The 21,299-nt window shown below is 40.4% G+C and overlaps 1 protein-coding gene across 1 annotated transcript; it reads left to right on the plus strand.

Annotated features, from left to right (window-relative positions):
- Window positions 1-14,377: 14,377 nt before the first annotated feature.
- On the plus strand, window positions 14,378-19,190 carry MED7 (mediator complex subunit 7). The gene is made up of 2 exons (XM_069102496.1): window positions 14,378-14,499; window positions 17,881-19,190. The coding sequence occupies exon 2, from the start codon at window positions 17,899-17,901 to the stop codon at window positions 18,595-18,597; it is 699 nt and encodes a 232-aa protein (XP_068958597.1). The 5' UTR covers window positions 14,378-14,499; window positions 17,881-17,898; the 3' UTR covers window positions 18,598-19,190.
- The last annotated feature ends 2,109 nt before the right edge of the window (window positions 19,191-21,299 follow it).

Raw genomic sequence — 21,299 nt, forward strand, 5'->3', positions numbered from 1 at the left:
TCTGGTGGGTAGCTGCAGAACCCTATCTTGTGGTTTCTATAGGGCAAGGGGGATGGGGGGAGAGTGAATTGAGCTCTTGAGGTAGTGGGCAAAGCTGGGTGGGGAGATGCTTGGGTAGTGTGTGGGGGCGGTGGAGGAAACAAGTCAGAGAGAGATTGAGATGGTCTTCAGTGGATATGAGACAAGTGAGTATGTGGGAATCTGAGCCATTACTAGTGAACTGGGAGGGAAGGGATCAAATGGAAGGAGCACTCATAGTAGAAATTGCCCAGCTTTGCTCTGGAGACCCCAAATTTCTCATTGTGCTACTCATTCATTTGTTTACTCATTTCTTTTTACAAAATGGTAACATTTCAAAATCTTAGAAAGTATTCCCTCTTCCCCCATTTTTCTCTCCTCCAAGACTCAATGAAGCATATTTTGTTGGTTTTTTAACCATAAGTTCTACTTATTCAATAAGAGGTGCTTGCTAAGCAGCTTGGCATCCTGTATAACGGTCACTATGTCACCAAGGGAGGTGGCAGGTGGGAAATGCCAAATGCACAGGACTAACTCTGTCATGTATTTTCTCTGTATTTCCTTTTCTATCTTGACTATTCATCAAGAGATGAAGGCATAAGTATCAACATTTCTCCATCAGGCAGCTGCCTCTTCCTCTGGGCTATCAACTGAAACATCTGATGGGAAGGCCCTATCAAGTTACAGTCAATATTTGTGATAACAGATTTCATCACCATGGCAACAGCTCCACTGGTACAAGCACAGCAATCTGATGGATTGGTTATATGCTTGGCTCATGGCCTACATTTGTCTAGGAGGGAACCGAAAAACACCACAAACACAGCATCCATTTGGATACCAATGGTGCGTTGGAGAGTCATTCATTTCATTCAATTCAACAACCAATCAGTAAACATTTAGAAAGGGCCTACTATGTGCCAAGCATTGGGAATACAAAAAGAGACCCTCAAAGATCTTACAATCTAACAAGCATTTGTTGTTTGTCTTTGATGTGTGTGTCACTTTGTTAGGGACTGGAGATTCAAAAATCAAACAAGATCATGTCTCAGCCCTCACAGAGCTTGCTGTCTTGTGAGAACAAGGGGAGGAGAAGAATTATTAAGGCAAATACTCAATTAACTATAGCACAAGTCTTCAGCATTATAAAATGCGGGGATGGGCTTAATCTTCAAGATACCTTCTAATTCTCCATATGTGATCTTCCTATGCCATGATCCTCATTTATATTAGAAATAAAAGGAATTAATGAGATAATTTATATCAGAACTGGAGAGATTACTTATACTGAAGGAGTAAGGGTGGCGGGATATATTTCCTCAGAAGGGTATCTTGCCCACGGTTTATTGAAGTACTAAGATGTGCCTGTCTGCAGAATGAATATTTCAAAGTATCTTCTCTGGGAGAAAAGTCAGTATGTCAGGGATTGATTCCTTGGTGGGGAAGAGAATCACTCAGACCAGGTATTTTGAGGTGCAGTTGAACACTGTCACCCCAGGTATCAGTGTTTGAACCACAGTTGTTCATCCTTGCCTTGATTCAAGCACAAATTAGTTCCCTTAATCTGGCTCACAAGGACAAAGTTTCAGATCCTCCCAAATAATAATAAGATGACCTAGTGTTATGTAACACGATTTTACATACATTATCTCATTTAATCCTCACAACAACCCTGTGAAGTAGGAATTCCAGGAATTATATGGTCAAAAAACAATTGGATGGTTATATTCCAATAATAATTGGAATTATTATTCCAATATTACAGATAAGGAAACTGAGGCTAAGAGAGTTTGCTATTTAGTCACGCAGTTGGAGAGGTCTTTCCTTACACTAAGTCCATCACTCTTACTATTACTTCACAAAGATCTCTACAATAGTTGGAACTCTGAGAGAAACTTCATTGCCCAGCAAGGAGGACAGGCCAGATGACCCTGAAGGCAGTAGGGTCGAATGTAAAGAAGAATGGATTTGGAATCACAAGACCTGGGTTCAATGTCCAACTTTGCCATTTACTATCTGTGTGACCTTGGGCAAGTCACTTAACCTCTTTAGCCTAAGTTTCCTCACGTGTTAAATAATATTCAACTGTATGATCTCTAAGATCTCCTCTAACTTTAAAATCGATCTTATTTATAATGGAGGAAAGGAGGCTTGGGCTGATAGAGCTTTTATAAGTTCAAATTCTTGCTTCAGGCTAGCAAGACACAGTCTGACCCTTCCAACTGAGCCTTCAAAATATGAAAGGGAGGGAGGATGTAGAATAACCATTAGTACTAAACCAGCCCTTCCAGAGAAAAGCATCAGAATAGATTGCTATACATATGCTGAGATATGTGGTCCTTAGTCACAGGAAATAGTCACCTCTGGGGAAGGTGGCCAACCAAAAGCCAGTGGCTATAAAAACCTTGGTAACCCTGTAGCATGCTAAAGGATAGAGGAAGGATGTCTAGACCCATATTTGACATAAATCAGTTCTCACCCAGATACATGGAAGGAGGCCAAATCACACAAATCTTCCCAGGGTAGCAAGGAAGGAAGGCTGGGTTTTAAGGGGCACAGTTACCAATAGACTTTGCCAATAAACCTGATGAGAGCATTGGCATCTTAGTTCCCACTGAGGCTGCACAAAGCTGTTATATAAATGCAAATCTAGGACAGACTTCTGGGTTTTCTGTGTTTCTAAACTGGTCCCCATAACTGCAAAGCTGATTGCCAAAAATGAGAGCTAGGTGAAACCTCAGTGTGACTGGACTTGGCAATTCTGGACAGTCTAGTTACCTGGAATCCTTCTCTGTTTGTTGGTATCTATCTGCCTTTATGTTATATGTATGTCTCTAGGTCAGAGGTGGGGAGCCTGTGGCCTTGAGGCCACATGTGGCCCTGTAGGTCCTCAAATGAGGCCCTTTGATTGAATCCAAACGTCACACTTGTGGCCTGGAGGCCACAGATTCCCCAGCCCTGGTCTAGGCTCTAGCCCAGCTGGAAAGAGATATAGATGTGTAAATTTAGTGACGTCTCTACTTTAAAAGTCCGTGTAAACTATTTGTGCCTGATCTGTAGTAGAGCCTTCCTTGTATTGGTCTGATCAGCCACAGTCAAACACCCTGTACCCTGACCCTGACATAGTGATGACCTTTTGGTTCTCCTTGAGAAAAAAATGATGACAAACAGCAACCACGTCTCTAGGGACGGCCTCTTCAATGCGGTGGCTTCAGCTATGAGCCAGCTGCTCAAGGCCAGCAATGTCTTCATTGTGGACAACACCTTACGAGGTGATCAACGAAAAGTCTTTGTTAAGCGCCTAATATGTTCCAAACAGTAAGCTAGATGCTAGTAAAACAAAGACAAAAATGGAACCATCTTTCCTGATCTTTTGGGCATGCCCCAAGACAGATTAAGGACTGTTCTAGTCAGTGGTCCTCGAACTCTGACAATACCCGAAGCTCCCAAATATACTGTAAAGTAGCCTACATCATACTCACAGAATCTGCCTTAGACTATGTTGCTTTCAATGCCCTCCTGCGGAGGAGAGTTAATCAGATGCATCTTCCTGAATTTCAGCCTTCCAGGAAGAAGCCCCAAAATATGCATGTTGTGGCAAAGGAAATGATGTCAAAGGAAGGATAGAAAGAAAAAGTCAGTCATGAATGATAAGAAGGCCATAGAGTATAAGGTAGTGCTATTGCCAGAAGGGGATTTCCACATTCACACAGAGGCACACACTTTTAATAAGGGATATTTTTCTTCCCCTAACTTTTATTTTTACCAATCTCATTTTTTTTTTTTGGACCTGAACTAGGGACATGGTCAGTTTTGCTTTCCAGTGGACCTTTAGCTATGAATGTAAATGCAAGATGAATTAATTAAAAATCAACAAACATTTCTAAATGTTTACTATGTGTAATGTGCTCAGTGCTAGATCCCTAAAGATGTTCTGTCCCCCTAAGGAAATTATTATTTAGTTGGGAGTATAGGAGATGAATAAAAATAAATCTTAAGAGGTAGAATATGAACTAACAGACTAACTCATTTCTTTGCTCATCCAAATGTTCAATATAAATTATTCACTAAAATTCAATAGAGTGATGGGTCTGGAATCAGGAAGTCCTGAGTTCAAATCCAACCTTAGGGATATACTGGTTTTGTGACATTGGGCAAGTCACTTAACTGCTATTTGCCTTTGTTTCTTCAACTATAAAATGGGAACAATAACAATGGCTAACTGAAAGTGTTATTGTGAGGGAAGGTGAGATATTTGTAAAGTGTTAAACATGGTGCCTGGCATGTAGCAGGTGTTATATAAATGTTAGCTGTCATTGTTAATATTATCCATTTAGTTTTTCCAGAGTAGACTGCCAGGATGATTCTTTTGAGTGTCCATTTATCCAACTGAGGAGGTCCCGCCTTGTTCTGGGCACACAATCAGCCCAATATTAACCACAGAAAATATGGAGAATGTCATCGTCTACAGGGGCCCTAATACATCTTGACTCTGTGCTGGATGGTTTTGTGGGCTCCAGACTTATCATTTCTTTGGTATAGGAAACTATCTAATTCATGCATTTCAGCAACTGTTCTGTGACTTAGAGCCTTAGAGAACTGCTTGGGGCTCTGAAAGGTAAGTGATCTGCCCAGTCACACAATAGTATGTGTCAGATGGGACTTGGGCCCATTTTCTACTATACCTTGCTACCTCTTTATGCTATGCAAGATATTTCCATGAGAATGGAAACAATTTTGATAAGCACATACATAGCTACTTTGTGCCTAGCCTGACAACTGACACTCAGAAAACTATTGAATGGAATTATCTCTACAGTTGAATCTGTTGCACCATTTCTGGGACCATCCCCCCCCCCCAAATAGGAACTCACACTCACAGCTTGGGTCTTCAAAGAACTGCTGACTTTTCCTCTTAAGATTAGAGGGTCATGCTGAGAGGTATCATTAAAAAGCCCTGCTAAGTAGGCTTCCCACTGATAGTCAGCTAGTCCTCTCAGCATACTTTTAACAAAGATGGTAAAGTAAGAACAGTTGGTATAAAAACAATCCCCTCTCCTGAAAACCACAGGCCTGCTTTCCCCCTGAATACACAAGTACCCCAGAGAGACTGGGCTCAGATTTAAAGTACAAAAGTAGCAAGACACACATTCAGGGAACATGTGTGGCAAGGAGGCACTGGGAATCTCTTTCTCCCATTTTGGAGTTCCCATGAAGATCTTCTTAGGCGTTACCTCAGTTAAACTGAGACCTGATAAAGACAGCTTAGAAAGGTCAAAGGTCTCCCACTGCATCCAGGGCCACCTCTTGTCATCCTGATCTATATCTTGCTACTGGATCCGGATGGCTCTTGAGGAGAACGTGAGTGGCTGCACAGCCCTCCTCACTTAAATCCAATATTCTTGCATGCTGTGGCATCACCTCCCTGCCATTATGGTTCTCTTCGATAACAAAGAACAAACAACAATCTTAGATATAGTACTCTACTGGGCACTGAGGATAGTGCCTATCTAGAATCTACAGCTAACATTTTCTCCATTATGGGGAGTCACACTTCCTGAAATTGCTTCCTCTTTTGTGTGTCTGTCTATACTTCTGTACACATCTATTTCTCTATTGGTCTATGTTTGTCTTCATTGTTTCTTTCTTTGCTTCCAGCTATATTATGGCCATTTTATTGGTCCAGTCATTCCAATAACAGTCGGTACAGGTGGGAGGGGTTATGCTTATTCTGATTTCAACTTCTCCAACCCTTCCTCCCATCTTGCTGCCCTCTGATATGGAAGCAAGAGTCTGCCTCCCTGTGGGATAGTAGGGCCTGAGGTCCTCATCTCCCCAACTAAAGTCTTCTCCCACTAGACTGGATTCCTCTGAACTCCACCATCAAACTGTCCTGGTACTGTATTGCCTTTTGCAAAAAATTCTTCTTGTTCCTTAAATCTCTCAGAAGTGTAGTTAGGATATTTGGTTAGAGACTTCTAGCCAGATTGGCTGAAAGAATGGAGGAAAGTTGTCTAGCTTCCTCCCACCTACTCTGGCAAAAATCTGAAATTTGAAACACATCAAATATGAAAGCCTGTGAGAACCTACTGTACATGACTTCTTCTTCCTAAGAAATACACAAATAGGCAACTAGCAGCCCATTGGCAGCCGGAAATGGGGCTACCAGAAAAGTCAGTCTAAAGCAGACAACACTTGTAATGAACAAACAATAAACAGTTCGAGATTGGAATTCTTTACAACTCTCAGTCAGTTGTATGCTTGAAGATGTAATCTGCTATATAAAATTGTCTGGAAAAGGCTGTCTGTTGCTTTCTAAGGCACTAAAAATGAACAATGAACTGTCTTGAGAATAAAATTGGAGAAGAGAGTGGGCTAGATAACATTTGGGAAATCGTGCAGGACTTTTATTGATTCCAAGTTGCTCCCTAACATAAAAGTTTATTTTTTTTTAACATCAAGATTTTCCTGGTTCTAGTAAATAACTGTAAATTCACGGAATGTCATGATCATACTTTAGTGGATTTACAACTGGACAAGGGCATCTTGTCCAACCCTTTCATTTTACAGCTGCAAAAATGGAGGCCTAGAAAAATTACATTACTTGTCCAGGGAACTATCAGAAATGAGATTTAAACTGAGAGCCTTTGATTCCTGAACTTTCTACCATACCCTTTGATAGCACAATGACATATTATATATTTTAAAAAAAGAGTCTATGTCACTACTAGCCACAAATGAAAATAAACTTTAAATATTTTGTATTTAAAGTAATGCTGGAAGAATATCTAGCGGGCTGACCTTAGAATTGGGACACCTGGATTTAAGTCTCTCTCTTAACACATCTTGGCTGCATGAATCTAGATATGTTGTACATATGCCCCAGTTAACTCTAAAACTGAAAATTACAGGTGAGCTGCAAATCTGCATTGGTGGAGGGAGTTTCACCATTGGAACATGAATACTGATGAAATCACAAGACTAGCTCCAATTTAAAAATACATTTTTTCTTATGTATGTACATATCTCCCAGAAAGGTGTAAGTTCCAGGAGGCTGTTGGGCTTTTTGTTTGTTTGGTTTTTTATTGCTGACTTTGTATTTCTAGAGGCCTAGAACAGGGACTGGCACAGATCAGGAATTTATTGAAATGAACCAGAACTAGAGAGAATCAGTCCAGAAAAAGGTGGAAAAAAGGATCACTGCTGCCCTCTATTGTTAAGGAGAAATCTAGCAATTAAAATCAAAACCACAGATAATTTCTTACAGACTTTCTTTCACTCCTGCCTGGATTTTTGTTCTTAGTGATGTCATTAATATTAATTGAGTATTAAAAGAGTAGTGACTGAAAATGGAAAACAAATTCTACGCTATGGAGAACATTGCATTAGCTATGTCTCTGGCCTTGTAATATAAGTATGCTAAGGTATTAATGAGCTAATTCAAGTATGAGATGAAGAACAAAGAACAGGAAATAAGAAGTCTCATGTGTTTGTTTCAAATATATTTGTGCTGATCAACAAGGAATAACAGACATAGTCTGAGGTTAGATTTGGAATCAGGAAGACTTGAATTACAATTCCCACCTCTGACATGACTACCTGAAAGACCCTGGTCAAATCACTTTACCTTCCTGATACCTCAGTTTCCTCATCCTGAAGAATTTACTTCACAGGATTATTTTCAGGGTCACATGGCATCATGTAAGTTACGTCCTTCAATAACTCTGCAGCACTCCACAGATAGTAGCTGTCATTATTACTTGCCTGCCCCTGAAGTGCCATTGTATTTTTTGTCACAAAGATTATTGCTCACAGCTACTGTAACACTTTTTTCTTTTCTCTAGGATTCTTAGGGACTGAGTGACTTGATGAAAATGTGACATATAGTTTTGTTCCTGTATTTTAATAGATTTCAAAAAATAGATTACAAATAGATTTGTAATTTAATAGATTAAAAAAATTCAAAAATTTGCAATTTGCATTCTTTTATATATGGAGTCACAGAATATCAAAGTTGGGGAGGACCTTTGCCATAAGAGACAGCTCTCTGAAAAAGAGAAAGGCAAAGATACATGGGGAAATTTGGGTGATGTAAAAACAAAAGATGCCAACAATTTTTAAAAAAGGAAACCAGTCAGTCACTCCACTCATTTAGAGATGAGAGAAGAAACCCAGGAAGGCAAAAGTAACCAGACCAAAGGCCCATGACTAGAAGTCTGGCAAGTGAAAGTTGAAATGAGTGAGGAAACAAAGGTTTTCGCTCCTGAGCATATAGATTTATTAAACAATGCATGCCAATTGCACAACAAATTGGGACCAGGCCCCTCAACCTTGGCACTAGATGCCAAATACAGGGGACAGACAGATTTTTATTCATTAAAAACAATCAAATAAGAACAATTAATTAAAAGAAAACAATTAACCAGGATATGAAATTAGGTAATTTGATTTCTAATTGGAGGAAAGATTAGGGACTTTCCAAGTTGAGAGGGGGAGAATAAACAGATACAATTCCCTGAAATCAGAAAAAGAGGTTTCCTAGTCCCCTCGAGTGTCTGTATTCAATCAAAGGAACATGGAAACAGTAACTGCTTGACCACTATAGGGCCAGTTTTCACATAAGACATATGGGTTGCTTCAGATGTATAACTGAGAGAAAACTCCTTTTATCAATCTTTGGATCTGACTGAGTTTCTGTTTAGCATAAGCTTGTTGTTGCTGTCTGTCCTTTGTTGTCAAAGAAGACCGTGACATCAAGGAGGTGATCCCATGACATGTAAGTGAATTGGATTTAAGTGAGGCAGGGCTGTGCAAAGTCACCAGCCTCACTTTCTCCTCCAAAGCCATCTGGGTCCAGTGGCCAGATAATAGATCAGGACGACTGGAGAAGGCCCTATCAACACAACCTACTTCCTTAGTTGAGTCTCTAAGTAGCCAGTAGAGATGGTCCAGAATCCCAGTCACGAAGGGCTAGGTTTAAACAAGGCAATAAAGTTTTCTCCCAATTCCTACAATTGAATAAAGTTTGCTCACAAGATAGAAATTGAGCTAGACCCATAATTGAAGAGAAAGGGAACAGAGCTAGCTCCAGAATTGTCACAAGATAAAGTCAGTGTGATTCTCTCAATTCTCACTACCACTTGCTGTTCCAATTCCCTCAAGCAAGTAGAAGAGTCAAAGCTTGAACACCATGTTTCTAATTCTAAGGCTTGTGATTTTGCTATTACATCATGCAGCATCCAGGACTCAACGCAGAGCGCCATCTGGAGGGCCTGTTAGGCAAAGGCCCTCTCTAGGACTCCAGAAACACAGAGCTGAGGTAACTTATGTGCTCCTGCATTACAATTCCTGGCCACTAGAGGTGTCTCGGAAGTGCATGTAATTACACACACACACACACAGACAGACACAGACACAGACACAGATACACACACACACACACACACACACACACACACACACACACTTTTGCTTACCCTGGGATGCAGAGACAACATGGGCCTATTCTCTGAAATGACAAAAAGTGGAAGTAGTTAGTGTTGAAGGGGCTGTGGAAATACAGGTACACTCATACCTTCTTCTTTTGAATGTCTCAAAGCTTTTAATTCTTTTTAAAAATTTTATTAAAATTCTGAACATAAACACCAAAAAAAGGAGCATTTCCACATACACACACAACAGGACGCAAAATGAGGATTGCATGGGAAATTGTGAATCTGTATTTCATATTGCAAAAAGTATATAACAATTCCATGCTAATTTCCAAACTGTCCTACTTTTCTGATTCCTTCTGAACTTCCTTCTGTTCGCTTTTGTGTATTTCAAACTATATTTCAATGGCCTTTAAAAAAATCACATTGCTAATCTTAGTTTCCTAATCCCTACTCTTAATGAAAAACAGCAACAATTAAAAGAAAAAGAAAACCTTTGAAACTAGCCTGCCCTATGAGGCAAAAAAATCTCAGGTTGCACAGCAATGCATATTTTTTAAAAAAAATGTATGTTTTCATGAGGCTCTGTGTGTATTCATGTGTGTTCATGATTATAAACAGTTCACAGAGAATTCTACAAAGAAGATGAGAGGTGCAGAGTTCATAAATTCTCCATCTTGGGGCTACTACCTGTACCTCCAGGAGATTATGAGTACTGATGACTGCCAAGAAACGTCTGGAAATATGGATGTGGTATCGTGTGTGCATGGAGGAGGATACAAAGAAAGGAAAAAGACAATTCCTGACCCTCTAGGAGCTCATGATCTAATGGGAAGACAGCACACAAAAAGAAGCAAAGTGGGAGCAGGATATCTGAATCCAGGGCATGAAGAAGACCCTTGGAAATTTACTGAGCTCTTCCAGTTAGGGCCCTGAAGCTTGGCTTTTAAACAAATTCTTCCTCACTTAAAAGTCCCTTTCCATTCCTCGGTTTAGCCTTATGATGTAAATTAGCTTCATTTCAGTCATTTTTGCCTCCTCTATACCTCAGGGAATCTTAGGTAGTGGAGTAGCTAGGGATAAAAGTGAAAGTAGTCTAAGGTCCACTCATTGTTTTGGAGAGGCCTCTTCAAATTAAATTAAGGAGTTCACACACCTACATTTTCTAGGGTGGGGAATGGCTTTGTCTCTTAGACTTTGTATCCTTCAGCTTTTTCTGAAGTCTTCCTTGGGACTACAGCTCTCCCTCCTCAGCTTTACCTACTGACTTCCCTATCTTCCTTTAAGTTCCAAATAAAGTCCTTTATTTTATTGTAAGCCTTTCCTAAAGTCTCTTAATTCTGATGCCTTTCCTCTGTTAATTATTTCCTATTTATTCTGTGCACATATAGCTTTCTTTGTATGTATTTGTATGCATATTGCCCCCCCCATTAGATTGCCTTGAAGGCAGGGACTATCTTTTGTCTTTTTTTGTTTCCCTAGAATTTAACACAGTGACTGAAACATAATAGATGCTTAATAAATGTTTAATGATTGATTGACTTTTAGGCGAATAATAGCTATTACCTGATTTATTACCTAACTCATTGAGAAAAAAACATTTCTGAAAGCATATTGATGTTTTAGGAATAAATATATTAGGATGAGCAACTCCATTTGGTTTTCAGCCTCCATTTTATGACTGAATAGTCCATATGTAAACTGTTTTGTTCTCCCTCTAATAAGATTAGTGCTTGAGTGGCATCGTTTGGCCCACAAATCTGTTAAATGATTGGGGGCTATCTCTAGTAGTTCTGATCTATATCTTGCCACTGAACCCCATAGCTCCGGAGGAAAAAAGTAAGTCTGGAGACTTTACACAGCCCTCTCTCACTTAAATCCCATTCACTTGCAAGTCATGGCATCATCTTCCTGAAGTCATTGACTATCCCCCAAATCTGGTAAGCAATGGTTAAGTACCTGCAAATGGCAATGAGTATGCTGTCCCAAATCTCCCCAAAGTCCCAAGGTAACACTTGCTAATGACATTAGAAAACTAAAACTTTGATTGGCAATTCTATAATGCATAATTTCAGCAGTAGCTGAAGTAACTAATCACCAATCAGAACAAAGATATAACTTGGGAACTCCCTTCACCAGAACCATAAAAACCTCCAGCACTAGAGACCCTAGCCTTCACCTTGATCTAAGGGTGCTTTAAGACAGTTTTCTGCAGACTCTATCTAGATAACAGTACAAATTGCTGGTTGATGGAGACTCACCAGAATGCCACTGCCTCCTCAGGAGTGACGGAGGGAAGGAAATTCTTGAGGAGCGCTGGGATGAGACTTAAGACCTTTAGCAATCAGGTTGTTGCTTTATTCCTAGAGGGGTTGATAGTGTAATATCAGCCTTAGTAAGCATAATATTAAGGACCAAATGCTGTGGCAGTAAAAATCTGGGCAAAAAATGCTAAACCTTAGCATTAACTTCATGGGTTCTTTGTTCTTGGCGTGTGGAATTAAGAATCTCGGGATATAGCAGGCCTTAGACCTGGGTTTCTGAGGGAGCAGCATGGGAGATTCTTTCTACTGGTCCATAGGAAAAAAAATTCCTGCTTTTTCTCTAAGAGCACGGTACTGCCTTACCCAATGATTTCACTTGAGCCCAGAATAACAATAACAACAGCACTAACCTAACAACTTCAGGTTTGCAACCTCCTTACATATTGTCTTATTTGATTCAGGGGCTGGAGAAGGTGCAAGCTGCAGTCAAGCAGCGTCCAACAGTGACCAGAGGGGCGAGGCACAGACAAGCAGCATCCAGGAAAGTCCAACAGAATCCAGTAAAGACTTCTCTACCACCAAGATCAGCAGGAGCAGCACAAAAACAAGGAGATCATCGTGCTGTTGGAGAGGTACATTTCTATTCCTTGCATGTACTTTGGCTTCTCTTCCCTGGGAGTGCCTTGGTCCCACACATTTCCTGTATGGGCTCTTCCACTTGTGATCTCTATTTGTATTTAGTCTTCTTCTCATCAATGGTGGCTGTTTGTGGAAGAGTTTGAACTGTACATTTATGGAAATGTTTAGTTGCTACTTTTTTTTAAATTACATTTCAGCAAATGCCTTTGCTTTGAGCTTATTGTATACTCTTGGAAGTAAATACAACGTTGAGGGTTTGTCTTAGAATTTCAGGTCTTCACTATATGTTGAAACTTCTGTGGTAGCAGTCCTCTCCTGGAGGACTGGTCTTTCTTTGTATGAAAGAAAGTTTAGCATAGTTCTTAGAGCTTAGCATAGTTCCTAGCGCTTAGTAAGCCCCAGAGACATAATTTCTGGGTAATCATTTTATTAATAATGCCAGCATGTTTATTAGTAAAAGGATGGTCATTTGCCTGTTTCTCTTAAGCCAAAGATAATCACGGCTGCAGCTCAAGCTTGTGTGGCCATTGGATGAGGAGTGTTCCTGAGGGTAGCAATCAATTCTCATGAGCTAACAATGAGAGAATGAAGAATACTATGAGGGGTTCATCCAGGAACTTTGATTATGTCATTTACTTCCTAAATTACTGCCTTGGGCAATCTATTCAAAGAATTTATTCCTCACCCAAGCCTGAGCAGTACAAAATGGCTTCCCCAACTGTGTGGGGTCTGAACAATAAAGTTAGTCCATTCTCATTATCTATGATGTTCTTTGAGAGAATGAACTTTAAAGATCAGAACTTTAGAAAAAAAGGGGGGGGGGAATCTCCCCAAATCATTAATTATTGATAATCATTTCTTGAAGTTTTGTTGACTGCCCCTAGGGTACTACATTTTTATACCCTATTAGATTCCCCTGTTATCTTTTTGGATTCCTCCCCCCCCCCCAATTATCTGATTGCATTTTATATTTGTAATCATCTTTCCCTACAGAACTAGTTTCCAATTTTTTGTTTTGTTTTGTTCTGAGAACCCGTTTCAACAAGAACAGCAAAAACGCAATATGTTGTGAACCCCTAGGTTAATTTAACATACTACTCATTTTGAACCACTAATGGTGTCTACTGGATTGTATAATAAAATAATAATAATAGCTGACATTTATGTAGTGTTGACTATGTGCCTGGCACCTTACAATTATCTCATGGCATCCTCACAACAATCCTGGGGGTAGGTGCTGTTAACAACTTCATTTTACAGATGAAGAAACAGAGAAAGAGGCTGAGTGACTTGCCCAGGATTGCCCAGTTAGTGTCTGAATCCACATTTGAACTCAGGTCTTTCTGATTCCAGGCCTGCTCTAACCACTGAACCATTGCACCTCAGCCTTGAAGGCAGAGATTACCTATATGAGGAATTGTGATCTGCAGCCATAGGAGCACCTGCTTCTTTTTTTTCCTTTTTTTTTCTTCTTTACACAATCTGAAAGCTGAGTATAATTGTAATTGAAAGGATTGTTGAATTTCGGAGTCAAAAAGGCTGGGGTCTAATTCTGCCTTTGACACCAAGTGGGTGAATACTTGATTTCTCAGTTTGTTTTCTCCTCCATAACAGGGGGAGCCTCTCGTCCCGGGACGCCCCCTCCCCCCCCCCCCCCCCCCCCCCCCCCCCCCCCGGCAATGGGTCTCAATAGGAGTTTAACACGTGTCTAGTGTGCACCAAACTTGAGAATTGGATGAACAATTACTGTGATAGAATTTGTTTTTAAGTATCATCTTTCCATTTTTCCCCAACTATTTTTCTTCCCGATTTTAAATGCTAGCGGTGGTTGACAACAGATTCCTCTCTCCTCTCACTGGGACAATTCCGCCAAAGAACCCTCAAAGCCCCGCAAAAGTCACAGAGAGCATGCGCAGGCGTGCGACCGCGGCAAGAGGCGAGCGGAGCCCGCTCCCAAACAGAAAAGTGTGTGGGGAGGGTTAGTGCCTTAACGGACGGCTCCGGCAGCCAATCACAAGGCGCTGCATATAATCATAAGGCGCCGGGGGCGGAGGGAGGTGCTTCTTCCTGGCGAAGGCGGCCGGAAGTCGGCGGCCATAGACGCGGTTTGTCCGCGACGCTTTAGAGACTGCTTGGCGTAGTGGCAGGTGAGTGCCAATTTCTGTTTGGGACGTGGGAGCTCGGTACGGTTTTTTTTTCCTCCCGGGGGAATTCCTCGGCTAGGTTTCCTGAGGCGTCGGCCGGAGCTGCTAGAGAGCCCTCGGCGTGGTTGCTCCTTCCTCCTTCTGTAAACAAATCCCCGGCCCCGCCCCTCCGCGGCCCCCTGCTGTGGCGGGGGGGTCCCGGCCCCTCCCCGTGGGGAGGCGGGAGAGGCTTCTGGGTGCTGGAGAAGGGGCGCCAGTGTGGTGGCCCCACGACCCCCGCCTGGGAGCGAGGACTCTTGGCAGGTTTCGGGCCCCCTGCTGTGGTGCCTGCCGTGCTGTCCCTCCTCATCCTCCGGCCTGCTCTGAAGCCCCTTCCCCGCCGCTCCCCCCCCCATCTCTTGTTTATATAGTTTGTTGTGCCCCTTGAGGGGAGAGACTCCCTTTTGGTTTTAAACTTGCCTTGTGTTCCCATTCTTAGCATAGGAGGAGCTCAATAAATGCCTGTTGATTTTTGCAGTCGTTTTGTTAAAACTGAACGAAACTCACTCTAGCGTGATGGGAGATTTTAGAGGCGGTAGTGATGGCCAAAGCGTATGGATACTGGTTCTTTAACGTTTCCGAACATTTTTTCTTAGCGGTATCACTTGATTAAAAACAACCCTGCGACGTAGACATTTCTGCATTATTTTGCAAAATAAAAAGGACTTGCGAGGGGTTATTTTTCTAGTGATTGGTTTAAATGAATCCACGAGCATTTCTTACGTAAGAGCTGTGTGTTAGGCATTGGGGTTTCAGAGACAAAACAAAAGCCCATTCCCAGGGGCTTGCTTTTACCCAAACGAGATGTAATGGGCGCACTGGCAGCTGGAAGGAACTAGAGGGGGTATTTAAAGGGATTTTTTAAGTAAACCAAGTATCCTAAGAAGGGTAGGTAAGAAGAGACTGCACACTACATGGGGAGAGTTTTTTTAAAAGTCATGGTTATAGGATATGAAAAATATTTTAAATTCTCTTGACTAAAAAACCTTTATTTTGCTGATGAAACTTTGACTTGGTGGTATTTAAAGCAACTTTTTCCAGATCACACAGGCAGAGCCGGATTAGAGACTAAGAGGTTTTCTTTTTTTTTTAATTTGCAAGGTAGTGGTTTTTACCGCTATGCCCTGTCCCCTAGCTTAGAGATAGGACTTTATCTAGATAGGATTTATTTGGCTTACTGGTAAGGAGATAGGGAATTCCAGGTGAGAGGAACAAGTATGTTATTTTTGGGACTGTGAGGAAATTTGCCATTCTAGTTCAGGATGCTTTCAGGCCATCACCTTGCAGTCAGGAGCTGTGGTGACCTTCACCATTATCACACAAATGGTAAGTGGAAGTCTGAGACCTTGAATCTGTGTATTCTAATGTATTCTAATTCTAATTCTGTGATTCTGTAATTCTAATAATAAATTCTGTTAATTCTAATATGTATTCTAATGGTGTGTCCACTGTCTCTGTACCCAAGCCACCTTCATCCCCTTCCCCATCCTAAAAAATAAAAAAAAGAATAATGGACTCTTACTTTTTTTCATAACTTCTTTTATTTCCTTTTCATTCATATGTTCATATGTGAATTCATATATTACTAGTATTTTGATTTTGATTCACAGAAATTTCGGGTTTGGAGGATCTAGACCCTCAGTGGCCATCTAGTGCAGCCCATTTCCCCAGAAGGAGATCCCATTATACTATACCTGGCAAATGGTCATTAAGAACCTTTTTATGTTCAAAGCACTGAACTAGTCACCAGGTGCTAGTGTGATACAGAGACAATAATAATAATGAAAACTCATTGTTGTCAGGGAACTTAAAATTCCCTAGTCTAGAATTACTAGCTGGTTCTTGGACATTTCTGACTTGGATATTCCATAGGCACCTGAAACTACATATATTCAAAATATAATTATTTCTCTTTCTACAAGCTTAATTTGCTTCCCTATTTTTTGTTGAAAGTACCACCAGTCCTTTAGTCCCAAGTTCTTAGTTATTCTCAATGCTTCATTGCCTGTGTGTGCTTTTGGATAAATCACTTCAATTTTTGGGGTTTATTCTATCCATAAAATGAGGGGTTTGGCCTAGATGGCCCTGAAGATGGCCTCTGAAATCTCTTATGGTTCTATGATTCTGAATTGCCATTTCCCATCTAGTCGGTTGATTTTTGTTAGTTAACTCTTTCTACGTCTCTCAGATCCTTCCTCTTTTCTCACCTGGCCTATCTCATAGTTTAGCTGTTCATTCTCTCTTAACTGGATGATTGTAATAGTGTTCTAATTAGTTTTCTTGCTTCAAATATCTTTGTCCTTTCCAATTCATTCTCCACACAGCTGTCAAAGGGATATTCTTAAAGCAGCCATATCACTCCCCTGCTTAAACTTCAGTTGGCCTCTTATTGCCCCTAGGATCAAATACAAACTTTTCTCTTTGGAGTTTAATGCTTTTTACAATCTGGCTCCAGCCTATCATTCCAAATTTATTACCTCTGTTCACACACTTTATAGTTTCAAACATACTGACTTACGTTCTGGTCCATCTTCCATCATGTGCCTCCATACCTGGAATGTATTCCCTTTTCTCTCTGCCTCTTAGAATCCCTCAGTTCCTTCAGAGTTTGTTCTACCTGAGACCTTTCCTGGTATCTGCAGCTGGTAGTACTTTCTTCTCTCCTCTTACCTATCCCTAAATTATATATACTTTGTATTATCCTGTTAGAGTGTAAGTAAACCCTTTGAGGGCAGAGAGGATATCTCTTTATCTGTATAGGGATACAGATACACCAAGCAATGTGTCTGACATACTAAAAAATGCATATTGGAGAAGGGCTATCTTGTACAGAATAAAGGGCTGAATATGTGTTTAATGAATGAATCCTAATTGGGACTCTTTCTCAGCTCTTTCACTTATATAATAATACCATATATTGTGGCATTGGAGCATTCTGATTAAGGAATCCTTTGGGAAAATTAAGGAGAAGATTGTATCAATGTTAATATAAAGTTTGCTTGTCATTCTGCTTCAAATTGAATCTGTCCTTGCCGTTTCAGTTGTTTATTGGACTGTTTTAGACAGGGTAGTGGAGTTAAAAAAAAATTCTCCCAGGAGTGTTGAGCATTGATGAATGGTTGGTTAAAAAAGGAACCCAGGAAGAAAACTCCTAATTTGTTTTTATCACACCTTCCCCTTTGTGTACAAGGAAAATCTGCTAACCAAAGAGAGTCTCTTTCCTCTGGTCCCCATACTTCCAAAAAAAAGGCCAAAATAAATTATTTGAGTGTTACATTTTATTCTTCTCTGTTGAGACAGAAAGTAGTTTGTGGCTCTGATCTGACCTTTGTTATATGTCTGTAGGAGCTTGGATCTTTCAAAATGGGTGAACCTCAGCAAGTGAGTGCACTCCCTCCACCACCAATGCAGTACATCAAGGAATATACAGATGAAAATATCCGGAAAGGTCTAGCTCCTAAGCCTCCACCTCCAATAAAGGACAGTTATATGATGTTTGGCAATCAGTTCCAGTGTGATGACCTTATCATCCGCCCTTTGGAAAGTCAGGGCATTGAACGACTTCACCCTATGCAGTTTGATCATAAGAAAGAACTAAGAAAACTCAATATGTCTATCCTGATTAACTTTTTAGATCTTCTAGATATCTTGATTAGGAGTCCTGGAAGTATAAAACGAGAGGAAAAGCTGGAAGACCTAAAGCTGCTTTTTGTCCATGTGCATCATCTTATAAATGAATACCGACCCCATCAAGCAAGGGAGACACTGAGAGTCATGATGGAGGTACAGAAAAGGCAGCGTCTTGAAACAGCTGAAAGGTTTCAAAAGCACTTGGAAAGAGTTATTGAAATGATCCAGAATTGCCTGGCTTCTTTACCTGATGATTTGCCCCATACAGAAGGAGGAATGAGGTTAAAAACTGAGCCAATGGATACCGATGACAGCAGAAATTGTATTGGACAAAATGAACAGCGAGAAAATTCTAGTCATAGAAGAGACCAGATTATAGAGAAAGATGCTGCTTTGTGTATCTTAATTGATGAAATGAATGAAAGGCCATAAAGTCTTTTAAAAATTTGTTGTACAAACTTGGGGGGGGTGGGGTGGGGTTATGTAGCCAAAAACTATATGGCATTGTCTTGCTTGATACTCTTGAACCTTGTATAGAAATATAAATTTGCCTGATTATGACGTTGTGCATTTACAAGTTGTAAAGTTTTTTTTTTAACTTAAATTCTTAAATCAGGTGAACAAAACAGATGAAGTGTTGCCTAATGGCTTGAGCTGAATCCACAGATTTTCTTCTTTTTAAAAATAGGGTACAGTTTGCACTTTTCTGAAGAGAACTAAATACATCTAAGTCAGGTTACAAACAGTTCTCTTAATTTCGTTTCATCTTAATTTTCGTTGGTCCTGCACAAATGAGGTTCAACTTTGAGTTGCCGAAAATGCCCCATAGCATGTTAGAGTTTAACATTTAAATAATTTAAAAGTGAGTTTAATCATAGTTTGAGAAAAGTTTTTTCAAGTTATTTGTAGTTTGTATTCATAAAAATCTAATCAGTAAAATATCATGAAGCAAATATTTATTTTAAAACTGCACAATTTGGAATAACTTTCCAAAGAATAAAAAAAAAAAACTTGAGTGGACTGAATTCAGACCCCTTTTTTACGTCTTTGGTCTTTTGTGTGTCAGATTCATGATTTGAGGGAATTTCAAATTCTGTTATCTCTGTGAACCTAGAAATGGCTATTATGAAACTACTTTGTGAATATATAACCACTGATAAGCCCATTAATATGATGATGAATATTAAAGTTCAAATGTGTTCCTGGATGACTGGGATGGCAGAAGTAATCCAGAAGCATGATTTTAACTGAGCTCTATTTTACTCTTCTGTCAAAGTGAAATCAAGTTTTATCTTCTTTGAGTAAAATCACAAAGTAGTGGGCACCCAGGAAGGAAAGTAAGAATTTATAAATTGCATTGTTAGCTCCTGGCTATTGGATGCATTTGAACTGCTCTGAAAAAGTGCAGTTAAGAAACTAGAAGTTTACTGCAACATAGTAACTTTCAGATTTTTCCTAGTGTTATAAAACATTCTGATAATATTGGACTCCAGAGTGGCATACAAGTAGAATTTGGAAGCTAAAAGGAATCCACGTTATTTCCCCTGAAGTAGTTGAAATTTAATAAAAACTCATGTATATTACAGTACAGAACAGCAAAGATACAAACCTCTCCTCCATTCTCTTATCTCAACTTCTGCAGTCCCAAATGTGGAGGAGGAAGAGACTCTAACAACACCCAGGACCAAATCTAGGGCTCAGATGGCCTGGGAAGGGAGGACTGGCCCAGGCCCTGGGGTCAGGCGATGTTAAGGTGACTCGGGAGGTAGCTGAAGTGATTTTGGTCACCCCTAGTCATGGCCAGACTGGCTTCTAAACCAAACTCCTCATCTGGGTGAGATGGAATAGAAAGTATTGAAGTCTGAGATCAGGCATCATGTCCCCAGAGATGAATAATGTCCCCTGTAGGAGTCTAGCCATTATCTTACTCCAGTGGTGTTTATAGTAGTCCACTCAAGTGCCCATGTAGAGGATGAAAACCGACATGAATAACTGGATGATGGGCCTCAGGAACTTTGGCCACCTGTAGCATATCTTTCCATGCTACTGTGTGCAAAGGTCTCCAAGTACAGAGAACACAGCTCAGGTATGGGATTGGGACAAGATTGAGGGTGCTGAGTCCCTAGGGTCTGGAGTGCTGCCAAGGGAGGGAGGCAGGTCAACAGGAATTCCATTTCTATAAAAATTTCTTTTGGGGGGGGGGGTGCTGTATAATAAGTTTAATGAGTATGTAGAATTTGGGCAGACTGGGAAATAAGGACACCTGAAAGAACCTTAATTCTTACACATAAACAGACATACAATCCCCTATACCTGCTCCTCATCTGTAGAATGGGGGTAATAGTAGCACCCATCTTCTAAAGTTGTTAAATTTGGCCTTCGAGAGCCAGAAGCAATGAGTATAATTTGAGTAGAGACAAAATCAGGCTTGATGTCAGAAAAAAAAAATTCTCAATTAAGAGTTGTCCCAAAGTGAGATGGTTTGCCTGGTAGCTTTCCAAGCTTCTTTTTTCCCACTCTTTCCTCTTATATCTAATTAGTCACCAGGTCCAGTTGGTTGCACCTTTAACATATCACTCTAATCTGCCTCCTACTCCCAATTTTCTCTGCTACCTCTTAAACACAAGCCCACATTATTATCCAGTGGCTGTACTTCACTTTGCTTTCTGTCAGGCTTTCCCACCTCTACTCTTTCCCCCTTCAATCTGTCTCAATGCTACAATAATCTGGTCATGTATTTCCCTCCCAAAAATCTTCAGTGGCTCCCTATTTGCTCCCTAGTGAAGTTTAAATTCCCCTTTCTAGTATTCAAAACCCTTCACATTATACTACTACCCTCCCTTTTCAGCCTCACCTGTTACTTCCCTCCATGCATTGTATGCTCTAGTCAGGCCTCCCTGTCCAGCAACATCTCAATGATTTTCCCCATCCTCTCCTTAGTTCCTGGAATGTCAGCAATAACTTTCTCCCACCAATCTCACATAGCACTTTGTTTTAAAACTCTCAATGTGCTTTTTGTGTGATTGGGTTATTCCTAGCTTAGTAAACTATTTTCTCCAGAATCAAATAAAAACTCAAATTCCTCTGTTTGGCCTTTGAAGCTGGTCTCTTCCTACTTTTCCAGACTTCTTACC

Source organism: Petaurus breviceps, unplaced genomic scaffold (genome assembly GCF_028583685.1).
Source record: "Petaurus breviceps papuanus isolate PSGF00001 unplaced genomic scaffold, PetGlider_PUasm1.0 551, whole genome shotgun sequence".
Classification (NCBI taxonomy): Eukaryota; Metazoa; Chordata; class Mammalia; order Diprotodontia; family Petauridae; genus Petaurus; species Petaurus breviceps.